Source organism: Trichechus manatus, unplaced genomic scaffold (genome assembly GCF_000243295.1).
Source record: "Trichechus manatus latirostris isolate Lorelei unplaced genomic scaffold, TriManLat1.0 scaffold00102, whole genome shotgun sequence".
Taxonomy (NCBI): Eukaryota; Metazoa; Chordata; class Mammalia; order Sirenia; family Trichechidae; genus Trichechus; species Trichechus manatus.
The window spans coordinates 9,416,627-9,440,483 of NW_004444038.1; the positions used below are offsets into that span (position 1 = coordinate 9,416,627).

The 23,857-nt window shown below is 38.1% G+C and overlaps 1 protein-coding gene and 1 pseudogene across 3 annotated transcripts in view; one reads left to right on the forward strand and one right to left on the reverse strand.

Moving 5' to 3' along the window:
- The window catches only part of TUBGCP3 (tubulin gamma complex component 3), a 109,857-nt gene that overhangs the window by 14,513 nt on the left and 71,487 nt on the right, over positions 1-23,857 (reverse strand). For all 3 annotated transcript variants that reach the window (XM_023737408.1, XM_023737410.1, XM_004382947.2), the window contains 3 exons: positions 9,922-10,010; positions 9,660-9,791; positions 1,540-1,680 (listed from right to left, as the gene is read on the reverse strand). In XM_023737408.1, coding sequence (XP_023593176.1) covers positions 1,540-1,680; positions 9,660-9,791; positions 9,922-10,010 — 362 coding nt within the window. The remainder of the gene's footprint in view (positions 1-1,539; positions 1,681-9,659; positions 9,792-9,921; positions 10,011-23,857) is intronic.
- Positions 12,042-22,846, forward strand: LOC111821743 (protein FAM32A pseudogene; annotated as a pseudogene).

Consider the following 23,857-nt stretch of genomic DNA (forward strand, 5'->3'; position numbering starts at 1 on the left):
AGAATCCTCTATCTAATAACAGCATGAGAGAAAAAAATGACAAAATGTTGAGAGTGAAGCAAGCAGAAGCCAACTTCCATTACAACACAGTCTCAGAAGTATTTGGAAAACTTTTGAAGTCTTCTTGCATAACCTCTTCAAAGCTTCAGTATGCCTTAGGCCTAAATGATTGCCTCAAAGATTATTTTGCCTTTTTAAGTAATTTTTCAGATAAAGTTTCAGCTTTTAGAACTCTAAGGCTTAAGGGATGTACTAAGCATGCCTGAATAAAACAGGGTGAATGAGCCTGGACTCAGTGTGTAAACCTGTCTCACTCCTCGGCTGATGGTCAGTAGCTTGGAGAGAGAACCATCGACTCCTGCGTAACTGACCACCATGCTACTGTCAGTGTTAAGATCCTAAAGACTCATTTTTTGTAGTTTTATATTATTTAGTAATTCTCCAGGACAGATTACCTGGGGCATATGCACAGTTTAAAAAAAAAAAAAAAAAAAAAAGCAGCGGCCAGCACCTACTGAACACTGCTAAATGCTAAATAACTGACAGACGTTGTCACGGGTAGATCAGGAGCTCCCTGAGGTACCGTTTACAGTCACACCCATTTCACAAACAAGAAAACTGTGTCCTGAAGAAGTTCAGTCACCCAAACGCACAAAGCTTATAAATTACACAGTTAGCACTTAATCTTAAGTCTATATGACCCCGGTAGTTAGCCACAGGGTTGGCTGGAAAAGGTCCATGAGATTCTGTGCATGCAAACTCTGACACTTCAGAATTGCAAACCAAATCAAACAAACAAATGAAACCACTTTAAATAACGAAACACCTTAGCAACACAAATGCAGCAAGCACTACTTTTGTTTCCAAATATACTAAAGAAACAAACTGGCTTCTTAAGGGGTTGTGAATTTTCCAAGCTAAGTAAATACTGTCCTCTAACCCAAGTTTTAATGGAACATATATATTCAAAAGTAAAACTAATCAAATTGTACTGACTCTGAATAATGTGTCTCTGACTACCTCCAAGGACATACAGATCACAGCAAACATAAGAAATTCCATAAACAGCCAAACTGGCTTAATAATCTTCATAATCCAGAGCAATGGAGAACATAAAATACCTTAGTAAGGTCACTGCAAATAGCCTTAAGTAGAGAAACTGGATTCCTACATGCAAACGAAATGAGTTAGAGTATGAGATCATCAGCTTAAAACAGTAACAGCCCCCACAGAACTGGTATTACCGCTCTGAGCGCAAGCCAACGGAAAGGATGCGGGTGGTTTCAGCACTTATTAGTAAAAACTGGCAAGATATTTGTGATTCTCATGAATTTTGTTGCCTTTTTTATTTTTGATAATGATGATGGTGATCACCACTCCATCTTTAATAGTCAGCACTTCCTAAGGACTCCCGGACAGAGATCGAGCATGGTCTCAACTTGTGTGGAACTTTCATTACAAAAGTTAACCATCTGTTCATATCCTCTGGCAAGAAGTTCATTCTAAAAACAGATAAATCCAACAGTCTACAAACGATACCTCAATTTCACGCTGTTTCTTCTTCTCTTCAGACTGTAATCGTCTTTGTAATTCTTCCAAGGCAGCTCTGTACATGGCATCTTGAGCGTTCTGAAGTTCAATGATTTGATCAAACACAGCTCTAAGTTGATTTAAAAGTGCCTGAAGAAATAAGACAATGTTTTTCTTTATACAAAAAGAACTTCAAAATGTTTCCTGAATTTCTTAAAAGAAATTATTAATAATTAAAAAAAGGATACTTTAAAACAAAAATATCAACTCAAATTCTCAGAGTTTACTAGTTGTTCATTCATCCACTTATCAAGTATTTACTATACACCTACCATGGGACAGCACTGTACAAGCCACTAGGAGAAACCTGTAATTCTCTATTTACTAAAACAACAGCAGCTGCGATTTACAGAGTTGGAGGACGTGCCAGGCTCTTGATGCAAATTCTCTCCAAATCTCACAACAACCTTACGAAAATGAAGTTCTGTCCCCAGATTTCAAAGCCAGACAGTAAGTAACTGAGTCAGGAGTAAAACTATTCCAGGATTAGAAACGAACGGGAAAGCACCTCAATTCCTTCCTGAGACATACCAAACCAAGCAAACCAAAACCAGAAATGGAGACTAGGAGAAAGGACATTGTTCACAAAATATTAAAAACCAAGTTCAGTAAGATTTTTAAAAACTGGTAGCATATTTCATACCAGGGACGAAAGGATGGTCTCACACTGGGATAATCTCTCGATATTTTAGAAAAACATCAATGTCAAGTACATATATCTATCTAGTTCATTGTTCGTAAGTGTTACACAGGATTTTTCAGTACAACATCTACCATATTTTAGTTATCCTTTCTCCTAGTGTGCCATGGAAAGAAGGAAACAGAATGAGACCTATAGCACAAAATTACTTATGCAAATTAAAAATATACAGATACAAAATACCATATGTCTACTCAAGGCCATACAGAAACACATTAAAACTGTACCAAGGATGGCACAGGGGAAAGAGGAAGAGGGAATTAGGGAACTGGTGGTGACAGGGATAAAATGAAATCCAACAAAGTAAGAGAGGGCCCATCACGGACCAATGATGACACTGTGTTATGACTGAAGAGAGGGAGGATTACCTCCACCCCCTGCCATCTTAGGTTTAAAAAAAAAAAAAAAATCCATTAACAATTTTAGGGGTATAAAAAGAATTTCAATAGCATAGAAAAAAATTTATGTGAGAAAATTCAACTCACTAATGATTTATATAAAACATTTAATCACACTAGGAGTAGAATGGAACCACCATAATTTGATAAAGGCTCCTATCAAAAGTCTTCAGCAAAATCAGAGCCAATGGTGAAATAATAAAGTATCCCTGCAGTGTTGGGAATAAGACACGGATTCCCACTGGTGCTTACAGTCGACCTAGTTAACACTCTAAGGCAAGACAGAAAACAACAACAAGAGGTTATGCTGTTTGGAAAGAAAGACGTTTATTTGTAGAATATGACCCAAGATGTTCTAGAAAATACTGGAGTAGGAAAATGGGTAAAAGATCAGAGAAATCAACAGCCTTCCTATATGCAGCCAAATTTTTAAAAATGTAGTAATAATCTGACAAAAGACCTGCATGATGTTTATGGGAAAGACTATGTAACTTTACTGAGAAGCATAAGAGAAACCTAGATAACTGAAGAGGTTCTACATTCATAGATGGGAAGACTCAATATAGTTAACTTGAGGAATTGCCATCTTTTATCTATAAATCCAACTGAGTTGCAATCAAAATCTCAACAAAGATTTTTGAAATTGCCAAGCTGATCCACAAATTCAGATTATGGGATATGTAGTAGCTTGGTATATATGAAACGAGTAGTTTAATGTATTAAAGTAGTTTAATGTGTATTAAACTACTGCAGTATTCATACTGCAAATATTTATTCCCTATGGAATCCTGTCTAAAAGAAGAAAATTTTAAATGAAAAACAGAGTTCTGTGGTTCTCAAACCATGACTGACTTAAACAAGCAAAATGTTGAAATACCTCAAAGGAAATATAATTTCAGTCTTCAGTTCCAAAAATTAAGTAATGAGCTCTCCAAAATGACAAAATTTATATCCAATACAGAAAATTAATATCTGGAATTAAGTAAAAAAAATGACAATCATTTGTCATTTAAACTTAATAAGATTGGAAACAAAGATACTCCTGATGCCAGTGTAAGTTATCCAATAAAACATCATCTAACCAGTCTTTATTCCCTACTTAAACTTCAAAACATGGAAACAAAATCATGGTGGCACACTGGGTAAGTGCTTGGCTGCTAGCCGAAAGGTTGGTGGTTCCAAACCATCAGCCACTCTGTGGGAGAAAAATGCGGCAGTCTGCTTCCACAAAGATTACAGCCTTGGAAACTCTATGGAGCAGTTCTACTCTGTCCTATAGGGTCACTATGAGTCGGAATCGACTAGACAGCAATGGGTTTGCATCTTTATTTTTCAAATGTCATAAGGGTAAAAAAGATGTTGATGTATACGGCTCTATCAGAGTCAACTAGCTGTCCATTACACTAGAATTTGTGTTCTTCTTCCTTACACAGAGTTGCTGGGAAGGAGCTGCCCAGCCAGAGACATTTCACTGTATTCTCAGCAACATAAATAGAATGTGGATCACCTCCAGCGCAAAGTTTAGAGTGATCACACATGTCAAACCCTGGATCCAAACTGTGGCATCAGAAAGCAGTCAGAGTATCTGTGTATGTTACCACACAATACGCTGAAATAATGTTTGTATTACTGAACAGCCACCTAAGTGAAACGATTCAAAACTGTGTAAAGAAACAGATATTTAGTCAACAATGTCCCTTCTCCTTACAGAGGCAAGATTTTTCTGATGAGATGACAAAAAGCATTTTTGTGCCATATTATGAACCACTGGTTTTCTGGGATTCCATGCTTCTGACACATTCTTGTTGCCTGAAAAGACTCACATAACTTGATACTATGCTTTAGACTCATCAGGTGATGCAGTAAAATAATGTGACCATTTTTACAGCACTTGTACAATTTCATTAGAATTAACAGAGATCATGGGCTGACTACTACTGAAATTAGTTTTATAGTTAATGAAGATATTTGCAAAGTCATTTCCCATTACCTGTCATCTGATGAACACACATTCTACTCTACTGAAATATTTTCCTTTAAAAAGGAACAGTAATATTTGGGTTCAAAATTCACTTATTATGTCATAACAGAACCATCAACAGCTGAGCTAATGTCTGACTCTCAAGTGAAACAAATCTGAAAGTAGTACATGCCAAATGACTTTTGGAACAAGCCAACTCAATGGAACACAAATACTGCAAAATGAACAATTCATGTTCTTTTTTCACTGACTACAGTGTACTTGTTGTACAAAACAGTATCTTCAAATTAGACTGCAATGAAAACAATGTAGATTGATTTGGCAATATAAGAATCTGATTAAGTAATGCTGTTTGTAATATTAGGCAACCACATAATTTAGGCAACCGCATGATTAATAAACAGCAAACAACAGTCTCATCTTAAAAGTTGTTTTTTTCTTCTAAAGGGGTCTTATAACAAAAAGCCAAATAAGAGGTGCTTTAAATTTTAGTTTTTAATAAAAAACTATTTCCTCTGTTATTTCTTTATTGTGTCACATAAAAATATTTTAAGACTATTTTTTGAATAATTAATTAAATGATGTGGTGATTAACTGATGTTTACTTTAAGCTAAGGGTGCACTGGGGTTCCTGTTGGCCATCTGTTAATACAGGATGATAGCAAAAGTATGTTCTAAGTGACATCAGTTTGCAATAATTTACTACGTGATTCAGGATTTTTCTCAATGCACAAACAAAAATACAAAAATGAATTAAACACTAAGAATATACCTGCAACTATTACCATGCTACGGAAACCCTGGTGGTGCAGTGGTTAAGAGTTCGGCTGCTGACCAAAAGGTCGGCAGTTTGAATCTGCCAGGCGCTCCCTGGAAGCCCTATGGGGCAGTTCTACTCTGTCCCATAGGGTCACTGTGAGTCGGAATAGACTCGACGGCAATGGGTTTTTTTTTTAAATCATGCTACAACCTCTAACTGCAAAATAACATAAAACAGCCTTGTCGTCCTTTTAAACAAATTACTAAATCAAGAGTAAAACCATCAGCAAAAGCACAATTTAAGTAATGATTACTAGCCTTCAGTATAACGATTCCTACAGTGAAGTCAGTCAGTCAGAACCAGCTCACCTATAACCATTCCATTATCATCACAAGAAAATTCTGTGACAGACAGAACTAGGAACTCTTCTAAAGACGAGAACTGTGACTATTTAACGCGTTTCATACAGACTTCTCCTATCTACAAGAGGGCTGAACCTCTATGTATCAGTTTACATGGAGTGCTACTTATTTAGTACAATTAAGTTTCCGTGTGGGTACAGTCCTCAGTAGAGGTAGCCCCCGACTTACAACGGGGTTCCGTTCCGGCGACGCCATAGTAAGTCCAACACCTCATTTATTTTTTAGTTTTCATTATTATTGCCTTTTATTATCAGTATCTTTATAAATCCAATCTTCATTTGTCTTTGGGGGTTGGAAACATTATATATAAACTTAGAAATGTTGTAACACTGTATGCAGCACATTATTTCTAACAACAAGATGTACAAAAAAAAAACAGATGGTCAAAGTGCAGTTTGTCGTTAACTGAAACATATGGTAAGGACTGCCTGCTGTAGTTAAAAGACTTTCCAAGTCATTTCTACACCATGACGGTAACTGAAACAGGGCTACTGCAGACTGGTTGCAACTTTGTGCTGTTCTCTGAAGATGAGTTAAAAAAAAAAAAAAGCATTAGACAGAATAAGGTCTAGGTATTTTGCTTTATAGAATTCTCTCAGATAAAGTTAGGAGAATTTCTAAGCCATTAACATATCCAAGGGTTTTCAACTTGTACTCATGAATGTTTAGATTCCTAGAAGTACACGAACATGTTTCAAAAGGGCCATGAACACCCTGAATTATATGCAAAATTATGCATGCATGTGCATTATTCTGGACAGGAAGTCCACAGCTTTCACTCAGATTTTAAAAAAGGTCCATGAAACAAGAAAAAATAAAGAACCAATGCTTAAAACGTCCCTCTCAAAGAGAAGCTGTCTCAGTTTTATTTCTGATGAAATCTCCTGGCAGAAAAATCTTCCCCAAGGGCCGCCGAGTAAACACCCAAAGAGCAACCATTCTACTGGACCAGCTGAAACAAGAGTCACATTTTGAGGACAGTTTGCTGTAACAGCTGTAAGACAGAGCTGAGTTCCTATGCTAATGGAAGAGTACGTGCCTTTCAGAAAAATGTAAAAGCTTACCAAAGAGCTGGCAAGAATTTTCTCAAAAGCAATTGTTCTATTAAAAAAGTTTACCGTGTAATTTAAAGGCCCAAGCTTTTAGACATAAAACATTAAGAGAGCGAGCCATGTAAAATGCTGTTCTGGGTTTTTTTTTAAATAAGCAAGAGCACTGTATATGCAAATATACTCTTGTTCCCCTACCTTCCAATCCAAAACAGAATATTAATACAGTTCTTGAAACATTTTTAAACTTTGAGGAGGAATGTATCGTGACGATCCAAAGAGACTGAAGCAAAAGAGATCCCAAGGGAACTAAATGAGTTAGCCAGCTGCACATCATTTATTCTGAGGAGAGTCGGAATTGATGGCAACGGGTTGATTTTTTTTTCTTTTAATATACATTTGACCTAAATAATCCAACACCAGAGTCTGGGTTGTGGCATAATCAACGCTTAGCTATTCTTCAGAACAATAACCCACTAACAGGGCTAGTAAACTGCTTGAGGTCATTTACAAAATGTGCAGTGAAAACCATGATATCACCTCATTTAAAAACAAACAAAAAAAACACCATATGGAACTAAATTGCCAAAAGGCTGTCCCTTAATGATCAAAATGTCAGACGAGGACTGGAGCACATTTTTGTTTGAAGAAAGCTCCAAGTCCTGATCTAATATTATTACCACTACACTTTGACTAGCCATTGAAAACTCCATGCTCAGTAGAGTGTTTTCTAAGAAACTGACAGTTTAGCAGAGTTATAGATAGCCATAACTCTGTATTAAAAAAAAAAAATTTATTGGAACACTCCAGTTTAACCTGAACTACAAAGGTAAGGTAGACTTGTGAGAGACTGAAAAAAAATACTAAATCTAAAGGTTCTTAGAACCTCTGTAAAACACACACACACACAAACACACTCACACTTCTTCTCTAACTTACGAAAGGTGGCTTTTAATTGTTTAATAACAACAGCGACTAACAATCACGTGCCAGCCACTGGATTAAACATTTTACATGGATTACGTACTTTAATCCTCACAAATCTATTGAAGAATGATGAGTATCACACCCTTTTAAAGCACAAGAATACTGGGGTCAAAAGCAATTAAATGAGGACTGAAACCTAGGTCTATTTCCAGAGAGCTGCTCTAGTCTTAACCATGACTATCTTAGGATGTAAGGTGCCCTGGTGGTAAAATAGTTCTCAGCTGCTAACCAAAAGGCTGGCAGTTTGAACCCACCCAGTGTCTCCAAGGGAAAAGACCTGGTGATCAGCTTCCGTAAAAATTACAGCCAAGAAAACCCTATGGGGCAGTTCTACTTTGTCACATGGGGTCACTATGAGTCAAACATCAGTTAGATGGCACCCAGCAACAAAAACATTTTAGTGTGTAGGCAGATAAACCTAACCTGATTACATTCATGATAGTGAATGCCTGGAGTCTATTAATAATGTCCCACATGTTAATACATCAACATCTGTAATAGCATAATGAAGACGCTCATCTTTATCTACTGAATAAATAAATGTATAAACTGACAGAATTTACAGAAATTCTGAAACTTTCTATAATTTCATTGTGTAAAGACTAGGTTTAGTAACAGTAATAAGAAGCTAAAAGGCCCCAAAGCCTGAGATTTACATTTCTTATATTTGTAATTATATTCAAAGAACTTCAAATTATTTCTATGCCATTATTTCAATGTATTTATAAAAATATACAGATATGTTCCGTATAGAAGCACCTTTGATCTGAGTAATTTTATTGCACGTAGGATTGATAATTCTTTAACAATGAAATTCAGCATGTTTTCAAAATACGTGGCCAATCGAGGCATCTCCAATTTAGAAAAAACAAAAGCCCCGAAGTCATGCTTCTCCCATGAAAGTGCCCTTGAAGAGACAAAAGCTTACTCGGAAGCAGGTGACCTCCGCAAGCCGGGCCCTCCTCTGAAGTCTCAAATTTAATCTCAAAACTGAAGTTAAGTTTTGCATCCTACCTAACAACATATCTGTTTCAAGTGAAAGCAATGTGTTCTTTTTTGTCCCATATCTCTGAATAAAATTCAAACTCAGTAAGATCTGCCTTATTTAACATTCAACTCTGAGAATAGAGGTCCCTGAAGGAAAAGAATGTTAGCAAAATATTTAGGGGCTGGGGACTCTTTAGGATTTAACTAAACAGCCTGTTTTCTAACCCATGTAGCCAGACACCAACTTAGTGAAAGTAAAAAAAGAAAAAACCATCATCCCGAGATAAAGAAAATGAAAACATAACCTGGTGGGTTCTACATTTCCTCACATTATGCCACTGAATGTTCATACATATTACAATTTGTTTTGTTCTTAAACAGCTTCGCTTAGTTTATTTTGCTCAGATATTATCTTTCACCAGTTCAAAACCATCATCGATGATTACTTGGTCCATCAGAGAAGACAATCTTTAAACATTTTTATTGTCATGAACAATACAGCAGGGGCTTGTTATTGCACACAGGAGATGAACAGCTGCTGTTCTCTACCATCTTTACGTCTATTTGAGACATTTCAGAGCACCCCATCCTTGTTCCAGCACTACTGTTACAATTCTGTTCAGAAACAGAAACAGTGTACCAAGAGCATCAGACTCTGAATAAACTACTAATTAATTACTACCAATGTGGCTGCATCAAGTGATCTCTAAGATTCTCCATCTGACAGAAAACCAAGAAAAGAAGAGTATCATTATTTAAGGCTGAAAAACAAATAAGAGTCTTACTCTGGAGTCACTGTCCAGCAAACATCGAGAAATGATCGTGTCTAAGAAAACCTCATGAGCTGCAATAATGTGATCCAAATCTTGAGCCTGCTGTACTTTGTTCCAGAGTTCATCCCAAGAACATTCAAGCACCTAGAAAACCACAATTGAAAACGTCTGAGTGAGTTCGTGTTCTTCCTAATACAAAACAAAACCTTTAGGAAATAAACCCCATAAGACACGACTTATTTAAACTAAAATAAACAGGATGATTAACAGGTACCTCAAATGTAATGTAGTACTGCATTTGATGAATGAAGTGGACCATCTCCGATGCCAGAATGTGACATTGATGCAGCACCCCAGAGAACTCTGGAAGAGAAGCCGAGAACTTAGGTTAAACATAAAACGCGGGCGCATTTAAACCAGCACAACGTTACCGCTCTGATTTATCTGAAATCTATCTTTCAAGAAAATCACTAGCTTTAATTCTTGAATCCTTAAAACAGCAAACAACCTCTCCATAATCAATTTCTGTGCCAGTCAAGCTAAACAAGGATGTAGCTATCTAATCAAGCAGTATTATATTACTCTACAGAATCTAAGAACCTAATAAAGAATGGCATGAAACGAACAGAACTGTATTTAAAAGTTAAACGTAAAATTTTAATTTTATAATAATATAGTGTCTTGAGTAAATATAAGCTCTACTCCAGTTTCTTTACAATTAGTCTGCCTACTGAGCATGAAACTCTTACTATTGCCTAGCTATTGGGGAGACAAAAATGACATTTCTTTAAGGAACTGAAATGCGACCTGCCACCTGAGAGAAAGATGAACCTTTGCAAGAGGTTAAGCCTGAGCTCAGACTCTGCTTTTACTCTTTAGGAGACTATAAACCATCAAAAGGCTTGGAGGTCACCACTGAACAGCAGTTCTCTGCTAGCACTTTTAATTTTTTGTCCAAAGATGATACCAGAATATTATATTACACTAATGTATATGATGGTTCAAATCAAAGATAAGCCCGTCAGGAATGATTATAAGAAAATTTTAATATGGATCAGATTTGATGTATTTTTATTACCTCTTCAAATGCTTTTAATAAGCTACCTAAACAGATAGGTAGACAGAGAGATATTTGTTGCTTCATGCAGTTATTAAAAAATCTGCCTTGTCCCTTCTTAAGAGGGTAACGAGCAAGTGAAATACATAGACTGGAGTGTATCTACGGTGCTACGGTGGCAATGTATACTTTAAATAACGCTCCTTTCTGAACGTTAAGGATTAGTGACATTGTTGTGTATCGACGGTGGCAATGTATACTTTAAATAACGCTCCTTTCTGAAAGTTAAGGATTCGTGACACTGTAGTGATTCTGCTGTCCTGGTTTACCATGTATCATCTGGTCAGTAGAGACACAGAGAGGGAGAGACAGGGCAACAGAAGGAGAGAGAGGAAGAGAGATGAGAGAGGAAGGGGGGGGGGGAGATGATTCTAAGCCTTACAAAAATGTATATTCTTAAACAGATGATAAATGCATATAAGCACAAAAATGTATTTAAATTGCACAAATGCTGAACAAAGGTACAGATTATATTAACAAGTATTAAAATATTCGGATTTTGATGTATTGTACACTTTGACAGCTATGGCTGTATAGAGAGAAAAGAAGGGAAAAAGAATGTGGAAGGAGGACATTGTTCAGATTCTAAATGTCCTATCTTCACAGAGAAGCCGAATTCTAGAATGCCAAAGAAAGGGTCGGGTAAGGATGGTTCTTCCAAACATACAGCCGAACAATCTCGAAGCGGGTGGTGGTGGAAAGGAAGTGGTGACAATGCTTTACGTCAGCACTCTTCTCGTGAGAAAACGAAAGGTATGATTATTTTTGTATTCTTTCTTAGCAAGACCTAAGTGACACACGTGTAGTCAATAAAATAAGATGCTTAAAAAAAAATGAATTTCAAAGTACCACAAAAGCATTTAATTTCAAGGACGTAAAAAAGTTTCTATTTAGGGATACAAAAAATGACTGAATCCATAATGCACACATTTGAGTAGCAATGATTTTTTTTTTAAGGGGCAACAATAACACACTGACCCTCAGGCAAGAAAACTAACAACCTGGCAATCAGCAAGGACATAAAGGTTAAGGGCCTAATAATGAACAATATGTCTAAAAGCAATTCTCCCCATATCCAAAAAGCCAGGTCCTACACAGGGCATCTAAACCAAAACACGCCTACAAGGTCAGTCACACTGGGAGAGTAAGTCCATTCCAGGACCTCAGCGTTTTGTTTGCCAGATGCTATTATCTATTTCTTAAAGACAGACAAAGAAAGGTCAGCAGCTCAAACCCACCAGCCACTCCACAGGAGAAAGATGTGGCAGTCTGCTCCCGTACAGATTACAGCCTGGGAAACCCTCTGGGGCAGCTCTACTCTGTCCTACAGGGTCGTTATGAGTCAGAACCCACTCGATGGCGACGGGTTGTTTGATTTTTTAAAGACTTATTCAAGATTTACTTAAAAAGATCAAGAACTCCACCTGCTCATTTCGAAGCAAAAGATCTTTAATGCACCCAATACGACTCTCAAAGACAGTACATGTCCACAACCGTAAGATGTAATCTTATCTATGTAACCATTAAAAAAAAAACAGCTGTCCTTCAGATCAGTGGCGCATCTGCCTATTATTCCGCCTATTACTGATAGCTACCCCCCAGCACAGCCACCTCAAAAGACCAGGCTTATGTCCCAGACATAACTAACTTCTTCTATACTGTTATGAATCTATAATCCATGAATATACTAAATATTCAACCAAAAACAACTTTCACACTTCATTTGTAAGCCTAGAATGAAGAATGTACTTCTCCCTACTGAAAACCATAAAAGCGGGCCAGATTCCTAGTCTAATCCTTAAAGCGTATTTAACTAAAATTGTTGCTGGAATATTGTATTTTTCAAACGTAAAACAGCATAACAAAATGCTATTTTAAGTGATATTCAGCTATATTACACTTTAAGGTTCTACGGGAAATAATGACCATTTATAACTATTTTAGGTTTTAACTCAGAGCTTGAATGACAGAACTATATGCCCCCCGCTCCTAAAGCCCCAGCAATAACTACAGGGTGCGGGTGGGACGGAGGACAGGCTGTCCTCGCCAGTCACTGGTCTACGATGAACATTCTAAAGCCAGGAAGTCTGACCTATAGAACTGCTTGGGTAGATTGAGAGCATTCACCATGTGTACAGGAGTATAGATGTATTGGTCCTCAAGATCTTTCTTGAATGTAATTTGATTTCTTCGTAGGGTGGCAAACAAAGTTATATGAAACAGCTGGGGTACTATTCACGGAAGGTTTGCTTTTTTATGTTCTTAATTTTATCACAGAATTCTGGTGGCCTTTTTCATCGGAAAACAAATTTACTAATGTCTTTACAAATCATAGAACAATACTCAGGTCTCACAAAGATATCCAATCTCTCTCAATCTATCATTCTCTACGTACATGTATATTTTTCTAAAACGCACCGTTTTACACTTATTCATACTGAATGTCATCTGTTTATTTTCTACTGGAGAGACACCTACAGTTTACACTTATTCAGCGGGGCATTTTTCTACCAGAGAAAGTTTAACATCACTGAAAAAATTGTGAATTTCATCATACATTCCTTCCGGTACATGGCATAAAAAGTGTTAAGTAGGCTACTCTCAGCACTATTTCTGAGAGAATCTGTATTTGTTACAGAAACATAATAAAAAATGTTTGTCCCTACTCCTCTCCATTTTTTAGCTCCCAGTCAGTCCTCTAAACATAACAGAAGAGATTCTACGATTCCACGAATGCTCAAGTTTTTACTGTTCTTCTTGGTCTGTGTTTCTTGAGGTCTTCTCCAGAGTTCTTCTCACGGAGTGATATTCACAATCAATCCAATGGTACTTGATAAGGCATTGGTTTTTAGCAGTTTACTACACATTTTTGCCAACTTTTTTTTTACATTTCATTTTTGAGCTTCACAAATCAGAATTTTCTTTATATTTGGCTTCAAGACACTTTGGAAATACACACACAGTGATTAAATCATTAATTCTATTTTATAATCGCTGATTTTCTTGAGTATGCAACTTTCCCACTACTGATTTTCTAGATTCACTAATGTCATCCACATTTGGAAATGAAAATGCAACTGAATGGCCACAGAACAAAAAACATTTATTAAAAAGTCATCATTGTCGGTTTACCTACCGACTGCGGGCGGGCGCCATGGTGGCCTACGAGCAGGTCGGTAAGGGGCCCCGAAACTGAAAGGTGTCGCAGAGCTGGGTGTGACCAAGTGGAAGAAAAAGGACAAAGACAAGGCGAAACGTCTAGAAGCGATGGAAACGAACCAAAAGAACGAGGAGGAGAGGCGGCGCAGCCTGGACAAGCGGACCCCGGCTCAGGTGGCCTTCGAGAAGATGCAGAAGTGGAAAACAGAAAGGATCCTGAAGAAAGCATCCAAAACCCACAAGCAGAGCGTGGAGGACTTCAACAGACACCCGGATACACTCACAGAGCATTACAACATCCTCAAAGTCAGCTGGACCAAGCAGCCTCCCGGCTCCTGCGCGTGGTGTGGCCTCAAGGGGAAGCCGAAGACAAAGTTGGGGTTATGTCTGGTCCCTCTGGCATTTTCTAGAAACATTCTTTCACCCAGCCTTTGCATTTTCTGCTGCAACAGCACCTTCTGAAGCTGTCTTTCTCATTCCAGAACTTAATTAAGACTGTCTTTTCACTCAGTTTTGGTTTCTCAGTAGCCCACAGAAGATAAACCTTTTTAGTGTGGACTGGAAAGCTTTGTAAGTTTATCCAGAAGTTAAAGCTGTTTCTGTCTAAGTACCACGTAAGAATGCTTATGTCTCCGAGTTGCATTTAAGCCTGAGGACAACCAGACAGCTCTCTTTGCCCAGATAAAACTGACTCCAGAGGATAAGGAGCTAACGCTGGTGTGGCCTGCGGTGCGCAGACCCACTTGTAGGTGGGCTGCCCTTCTAAGCTCCCTTTAGCTTGGGGCTTAAGCTGTTCCATCCAGGACCCGGGGAAGCTGGACTTCTGACTGCCTTCACAGCCCTCCTGCCTGGGATGCAGAGGGCGGCTACTGCAAGGATGGAGCATCCCACCTGTTCCCATGACTGGCTTGCAGTCCCTCCCCCAGTTTCCCCATGTAAAGGGTGTCACCATGGCCCCCATGGCAGACACTGCTAATCGATCACAGCCTTCTTCGTGATAGAACCCGGACACCACCCAACTCGCTTCTCAACCCGGGCTCCAAGCAGTCCCCGTAGTTTATCAGAGTTGGCACATGATCTAGAGCCTGTCAGGATGACAGGCCCAGGGCGGAACCCCGGCACAGACAGACATGTGTGCCGTCAAACAGAAGGACCCAGTTATGGTGCTGGAAAGCCAGGGTCTTTGGGGGCCTGTGTTTATTCGATGAGGCTCAATCTGCGTACTCTACTGAGAGAGAGAGTCTCTGCTGACACAGCTTCCAAAAGAATAACAAAGTGAGAAGACAAAACCAAGTGCTGGGCTTGAGGCTGTCATACGTGAACTACAGGATAAAGCAACGACCAATTATTTAAAAAAAAAAAAAAAATCACTGTGCAAACTTGTGTCAACCTAAAATTCATGGAATTCAACCTGTTAGCTAGTCTTCAATGCTGCCCAGCAATCCTTCATTTTCTCTCTCTTATTATAAAACAGCTACTTTCAGCCCTCAGTACCCTAAAATCCTTGATCCCACTAGCTTCTCTCACATTTTCAGAAGGTGATCACCTCCCTTATATTTCACCAAGAAAAAAAGCCATGTAGTGGGAACTTCATCAACTTCTTGCCATCAAGCCTATAAACATACTAGCAGCCTCTCTAGGGCCAAGCCGACCCCTGTCTACATGCTCTGAGTATCTTCTCTTCCTTTCTCTGATGACTTTTCAACATCTACTTCCTTCTTCCCACCAGCATTTAAAATTAGTTTTTAAACAAACTCTGCAGCTATTGCCCTCATTCCTTCTTCTTCTTCACAGCCTATGTCACCAGGTGCAAGGGTAGTTAACATTCATTGTCTTCACTTCTTTACCTCCCAACAACTTCTCACTGCAAAATGCACAACTATCTTCGTTATGAAATCCAAAACAGTTTTAAGTTCTTACCTTATTTGATATTTTGACAATTTTTGCCAAATTTGATCCTTCCCTCCTCCTTGATATACTTTCTTCCTTGGCTTCAGACAAGCTATTTCTCCCATCCCTCTGCCCACCTTTCCCGTTGTCTCTCCTCACCTCCTGTATGAAGTCCTCTTGTACTTTTCTTTGCTCCACTATCTCTTCTTTTCTCACTTTGTTTCTGGGAAACCTCATTCAATTCCATGGCTTCAAGTATCAACTAAGCTATGACATCTAAAATCTTTATCTCTTGTCCAGATCTGTCTTGATTAAGCTTCAACAATCTAATCAGATGCCTCACATATATCCTTAAGAAAAACTCAAGTGAATGTATCTGCAACTAAACTCGTTATCGCTTCCAAACCTGCCCCTTTCTCCAGTGTTCCTATGGTGGTGAATGACATCACCATCCACTGAGTTCCTGAAGCCAGAGACCCAGATTTCAATCTTGGCTCTATTTCCTGATCTCTCCACATTCAATCCTACTGATTCTACCTCCCACATCTTTCTCAAAACTATCTATTTCTCTCTAACTTCACTGTTGCTGTATTAATGAAGGCCAACATCATCTCTCACGGTTACTATAACTGATTAGTCTGCCAACCTCCAGTCCTCTCCCTCCCTCAGACTCATTCTTCTCAGCGTTAACAGAGGGGCTCACATAAAACACAAATCCAAGCATGTCGCTCTCCTCTGTAAAATCCGTCAATGGCTTCTCACTGACACTCAAGTCAAAACTGACTAAAAAACTCTACAAGGCCTTTAAGATCTGGTACCTGCTTAGTTCCCTGGCCTCATCATTAGCTACACATTCTCCCTCACTCCTTTTCTGATTATGCTACTGTTTCTGACAAGACAACTGTCCTACTTCCCACCCCCACATGCTTCCCCTGACTAAGTCATACTCACCTTTCAGACACCAGCTTAGATGTTTCCTATGAGGGGGTTTCTTTAACCTACCCAAGTCTGTTTGGTGCCTCCTTTTTGTACTGCTAAGTACCTGGTGGTCTCTCCCCTACCAAATAAATTATCAGCGCATTATAATTTCTTGTTTCAAGGCCTGTTTTGTCCTAATAGGCAATAAACTTCTTCACCTTGCTCATCTTATCTGTCATTAGATACCAGCAATAGGAAGGCACTACAATGTAGGCCTTCAATAATTATTTATTGAATGAATAGGTGATTTAGACAGTCGAAATTAAAGTAGATAGTCTGTGCATTCGTTTTTATATCTTGACTATTGAAATTTACATCCTTTTCAAAAGATTTCCATGACTAAGGTCAATTTAACAACAGTGTTAATACAGGCATTCTTTCCTTCGATATTCTTAAAGTACTACCAAATAATACAGTTTCTTCAAGAAAAATCATCTTCTGTTTAAAATCTCTTTATCAACGTTGAGAACAGAAGAGACAGCACCTTTTAATGGCCTTCTTCTATAATAAGCCTGAGAGCGAAGAGACCTATGGCTGCTTTATGAGGACGCTGTCTATTGGAAGTGAAGCTGATAAAATAATCCATAGAAGAAAAGTCTGAAATCCCTTAAGCACTAGAATTCTTCTTCCCTCCCATGTGAGAAGTCAAACACTATGTAGGCTATTAATATTTCTGAACTTCTAAAGTTCCTAATTAAGGCCTCTAATGACTGACTATGAACTCAATTTACAGGCAGACTTAATTTACAAGGTACAACTCAGTCATTTAATTCTTAAAAACTAAAACTTATACCCAGAACACCCACTGAATCTCTTTAACCAGAGCCCTGAGAATACATTTAAAACATTGCTATCTAGTGCTTTTCTTTTTATGGTTAACTAACAAATAATTATATGATTACAAAAAGCAAAAAGCAAACATTTGCACTCAGGTCCAACAAATACATACATAAAGTATCTTCTGCTAGGTTAACCTGAACAGTAGATAGTTTTATATACAAAATTAAGAATGACCATTTTTTCCTTGAGTTTATTTAGAGTCAGTCAGATTCATTTGTAATGCTTTACTGCCCTCTAGAGGTTGTCAAAAGAACTTCAAGCTTGAGTGAAAAGAATAAACTTTCAGCATCACCACCAACTACACAAAGACTTCAAATTACAGGTAGGACATTTAATTTCATTATTAGACACAATGCTACTTAAATCAAACACATAAAAAAAAAACAAAGTAAATTCATCCTATATAACCAATTATTCAGATCCTAGACAATTTATGTACCGGAAATTGATTTTTTTTTTTAAAGGAATTAGTAATAGCTCTTACAAAATTAGTTTTAAATGATACTTTGGTGGGATGTTGAATATTCAAGAAGGAAAAAAAAAACCTTATCCACAATTGTTTTCTCTTGTTTAAGTGAAATCCCCTAACACTGAAGCGCAGGCTATTACAACAGGCAGAATTAAAGGCCAGAGAACTGCCACTTTTAGTAAATCCAGCTTCAGATTTTGGAGGAAAGAGACTTGCACCTTCCACTCTCCGGGAAGACGACTACTGAACAGCCCCCGAGGAGCTGCTGCGACTTGGAAAGCAGGGAATCACTGCTATGACTGCTGGCTCCAGAGCTACCCCATGCCAGCGAGATCTGCACCAGCAACATGGTGTCCCATGCTAAGCGCCTCTCTCCAGGTAACCAGGTGTGAATGTGTCTGATTGTAGGACTCTGAATCACATCTGGCTCCCTTGCTGGAAAGAAGTCTGGAAAATGTACATTTTAGTTTTCTAGTCTCTGCGGTACAGGAAAACACTAACGGGAAACGGATGGTCAGCAAGCCAACTTACCGTTTTGCCTCACTCTCCCTTAACCTACTGCTTTCTGCTTTTTCTTCTCTATTAATTAACTCTATTTATCCTTGATCGTTTCCCTGTCCTTAATGACAAATCGTAGCATGGACAATAGTAAAAATACTAAAAATGATAAAAGGCAGGGTTATCACAAATTCATTTTTGCCAAATAAAGGATTATTTAATGAAAAATAATTTTAAAAAAACAAGGTTGAAGTGTTTTGTATTTACTAAACTTTTGCCATATTTTATCACCTCCAAAATAATGCACATTTTCATGTTGTAACATATTTTAATGTATCTTAAAATCACTGTCAGGCAGCAATCATGATGAGGCTATCCCTGCCTGCACCTGAGTGAACTCAGTTACAGCTATTCTGAACGCCATTTGAGCTGGGTTATACACATTGATTTTATCACATTTCAGTTTCGACCACAGTTGTGATTGTCTTCAAAAAGATTACACTGTGATTCTGTATTCAAATGAAAAACTACTGTGCTTGCAGAAAAGCGTATAAACAACCCAAAACCCGTTGCCGTCAAGCTGATTCCGACGCACAGCAAGCCTATAGGACAGAATAGAACTGCCCCATGGGGTTTCTAAGGACCGGGGTTTCCAAGGAGTGGCCAATGGATTTGAACAGCCAACCTTTCAGTTAGCAGCCAAACTCTTAACCACTGCGCCACCAAGGCTCCATAGAAACAACAGTGGAGCATAAATTTGAAATTAGTGAAGTAAATATAATTATTGCTGAAATAATGACTGAAATTTCATTTTTCCTTGTAAAGCAGTAGCAAATGCTTTACGTTACCTAAGAAAGCAAGACATCCAGAAAGAGCTGAAGCTGTACATGCAAAAGCACTGCCTATCTAAGGAATGGCAAGCACTGCAGCTGACTGCCGGAGCAACTGTCAAGTCCTTGGGAGGTGACTAATTCACGTATTTCAACAGGACTACTGTTAAGGCATTTTGTCACTTTGACTGGCAGCTATTTTTCTCTCTTGGTGATACATATAATAATGATGTTTCTTACAACTGACATTGTTTTAGATTTAATGAAATGTAACTTAAAAAATGAGTTAACGTTTTTCCCTTTAAAATTTTCTTATATATATGTATACACGCCTTTTTACATACATAGATGGGTAATAATAATGATACGTTAAAAGTTCTCTACACCTGCTTTAGGTGCCTGATATTGAAGCACAGGCATATCACTCCAGACACCACAAAAGGCCAAACAACTACACTTCTTGCAAATTCAGCCACCTTCAGATTTTGCAGTACAGTGACTTGCACTTTCTACTCTCTTTGAAGACAACTACTGAACAGACCCTGAATAACTGTTAAAAAAAAAATCATAAGGACCTTAACAAGTTGCTTTAGGCACCTTCAGCCAGAAAGAAGCAACTGCTCACCGGGCTGAAGATGCACCTATGAAAAGCACTGAGTGTGGAACAGTTTCTTCACAATTTTAAAATCACCTTCCCCAACGTGTATTTATATCAGATGCTACTGCATTTAAAGTAACTTTATCGAATTACCCCATCTGATACATTTTTCTTCAGGCTAAGGGCTCAAAAGATGGTTTGAAGAACCAAGACTTTTTTTTACAGCTCTTGCTTTCAATATCTTTAATCACCTTTAAGGTTCTCCTCCTAACATCATCTGGAAGTCTTTCTTGTATCACCAGGCAAATAGTAACAACAATAATTACAGTAATAATGACAATAATTGTAAACACTTACATGTTCACCACAGGTCAGGCACGTTTACATTCTGTTTAATCCTGACACAACCCTGTGAATTAAGTGCCACTGTCATCGTAACCCTCCAGAAGAGGAGACTGACGCAGAAGATGAAGAAATGAGGTTAAGGCCGCAGCCATCAGTGGTGGGGTCAGACTAACGTGACCCAGCCTACCTAGTTCCAGAATCTGTGCTTACACTAACCACGCAGGTCAAAAAAAGAAAGTTTTCTTTAAGCATTGACTGCTGAAATTAGTTAATTTTGGCCTTCAGGTTCCATGAAGTTGGTGCACCTAAATGTTAAATCAAAACATAAGAGCACATAAGTCTGCTCTATCACCCTTCACAAGCAGTGATAAAAGTATTCCCAACAACAAAGGCCCCACTAAATTCCTATTAAAATGCAAGACTTTTTAGGTATTATCAGTAATCCATTACGATTTTTTTTCCTGAATGCAGAACCCAATTTCTGGGGTTTTAGCCTCACAACAGAAGGCCTGGTGGCACGGTGGTTAAAGCCTTCAACTGTGGTTCAAAGCCACCTCGCCGGAGAAAGACGTAGCAGTCTGCTTCCATAAAGACGACAGCCTTGGAAACTCTATGGGGGCAGTTCTACTCTGTCCAATAGGGTAGCTGTGAGTCGGAATTGGCTTGATGGCAATGGGTTTTTTTTTGGTTTTACCCTCTCGACAATACCCAAATAAATGTGTTACCCTCTGTACTAAGCGTACAAATACTTCCGTGAGGACACAGCAGAAGAACTGAGTATACGTGCTCCAGATCCTGAGGAAATCACTCTACTCACTGTGTAAAGTCGTTATGAGGGCTGAGTTAACACACATTAAACAAACAGATGAACACCTGACACATCATCAGCACGCAGAAAATGTCAACTCTAACCACTAATGTACGTGAAAGAAGTATACCACAGATTTAAATTTTCTTTTTTGCATTTAAAATAGTAATCACAGCTATAAGCATAAACTGCAGGAGCATTCATTTGTTGAATACTTACACGTTTAGAAGAGAGAAAAAAGATCAAATAAAAACTCATCTAAAATATACCATAAAAATGTTTAAAGGATTTTTTAAAATAGTGTAAGTTAAGATGTATTTCTTAGATTATTACTGCAAAAGTGACCACCCAGATTTATAAATACCTCAGAGTAAAGGCACCATAAAAAATACTAAACCAGAATGAAAAGATCTCTCTTGTATGAAGAAAAAATTGTTTTAATATCTTGAAAAACAACTGCATCATTTACTCTACTCACAGAAAAATGATCGCCCTCTCAACAACTAGTTTGCTAAAGACAATTTCAATTTATTCCTTCCATATACTAAACTACTTCACACATAACGAGTTTACATTTTCCTTTTTAGAATTTGAGAATTAGCGAAATAATGTCACTCTAACACTGCTGACCTGGATATGTGTCACAGCAGATTAAAGAGCACAGACCTTTACAAAATTATTATATGAACAGTACGCTATGAAAAGTAATTAGGGATATTCACATGAAAAGATTTTAATGATGGCCTGAAATATTTCAAAGGGTCAAAGCTGTTAACAGCTAGGCAACTTCAAGAGGAGAAATCAATCAGTTAACTAGCCCGTCAGTACAGCCAATTTAGAAATGTCGTACCAGTTGCACTCAGGTTGATTCTGATTTATGGAAACCCCATGAGTGTCAGAGTACAGCTGTGCTACACAGCGTTTTAAATGGCTGATTTTTCGGAAGTAGATCCCTAGGCCTTTCTTCCAAGGCATATCTGGGTGGACTCAAACTGTCAACCTTTCGGTTAGAAGCCAAGAGCATTAACCATGTACACTGCCCAGCAACTCCAGAAATGTCCTACCAATCAGACATCAGAGGAAAAATACAGAAGAGTCTAGAAAATGCTCCTGTAAACAACTTTTAGAGTTCTCCACATACTCGCAGAATGTAAAAGGCAGTTTGGTCATACCAACGGTGTCGATAATTGTTTCTCAGGTATTATTTAAATAACGTTTATCAAAATGAATTGTTTAAATTAAATACAAGAGAAAAACAGTATTTTTTTTTTTAAACTGGAGACAATGTAAGTGGATAAATAACTGGTCACTGGATGGGGAAGAACCTTCTAAGTATAAAAACAATGAAAGAAATCAAAGAAAAAGATCATCAGTTGGACTAAAGTACAGTTTTCTATAAGCAAAAAGCATTACAACAAAATTAAAAGGCAATAAAAAACCTGAAAAATATTTATAAACATATGAAGAGGGGTATCAATATTTCAAACACTTCTTATAACCTACACGTAAGAACACTAATATCCCGACAGAAAAATGGGCAAAGACTATGAGACAATTTCCTAAACAAAGAAATACACTCATCAAAAGACTTCACCAAGAGAGTCAAAAGACAACCTACAGGCTGGGAGAAAATGTTTGGCTACGACAAACCCAATCAGCATCTAATCTCTAAAATCTATAAGATACTGCAAAACCTCAACAACAAAAAGACAAATAACCCAATTTAAAAATGGGCAAACGATATGAACAGGCACTTCGCCAAAGAAGATATTCAAGCAGCTAACAGACACATAAAGAAATGCTCATGATCATCAGCCATTAGAGAAATGCAGATCAAAATTACAATGAGATACCATCTCACCCCAACAAGGCTAGCATTAATCCAAAAAACACAAAATAATAAACGTGGAGAGGTTGTGGAGAGACTTGAACACTTACACACTGTTGGTGGGACTGTAAAATGGTACAACCACTTTGGAAATCGATTTGGCACTTCCTTAAAAAGCCAGAAATAGAAGTACCATATGATCCAGCAATCCTGCTCCTTGGAATATATCCTAGAGAAATAAGAGCCGTCACACAAATAGATATATGCATACCCATGTTCACTGCAGCACCGTTCATGACAGCAAAAAGACGGAAACAACCTAGGTGCCCATCAACGGACAAACGGATAAACAAATCATGGTATATCCACACAATGGTCTACTATGCAACAATAAATGACAACAATGAATCCGTGAAACACCTTATAACACGGAGGAATCTGGAAGGCATTATGCTGAGTGAATTTAGTCAGTCACAAAAGGACAAATACTGTATAAGACCACTATTATAAAAATTCAAAAAAAGGTTTAAACACAGAAGAAAACATTCTTTGATGGTTATGAGGGTGGGGAGCGAGGGAGAGGGTTATTTACTAACTAGATAGTAGATACGAATTATCCTAGGTGAAGCGAAGGACAGCACACACTACAGGGGAAGTCAGCACAGCTGGACTAAACCAAAGCGAAACTGCATCCTGAATACAACCAAACACTTCGAGGGCCAGAGCAGCAGGGGCGGAGGTCTGGGGACCATGCTTTCAGGAGCCATCTAGGTCAACTGGCATAACAAAGTTCATTAAGAAAATGTTCTGCATCCTACTTTGGTGAGTGGCGTCTGGGGTCTTAAAAGCT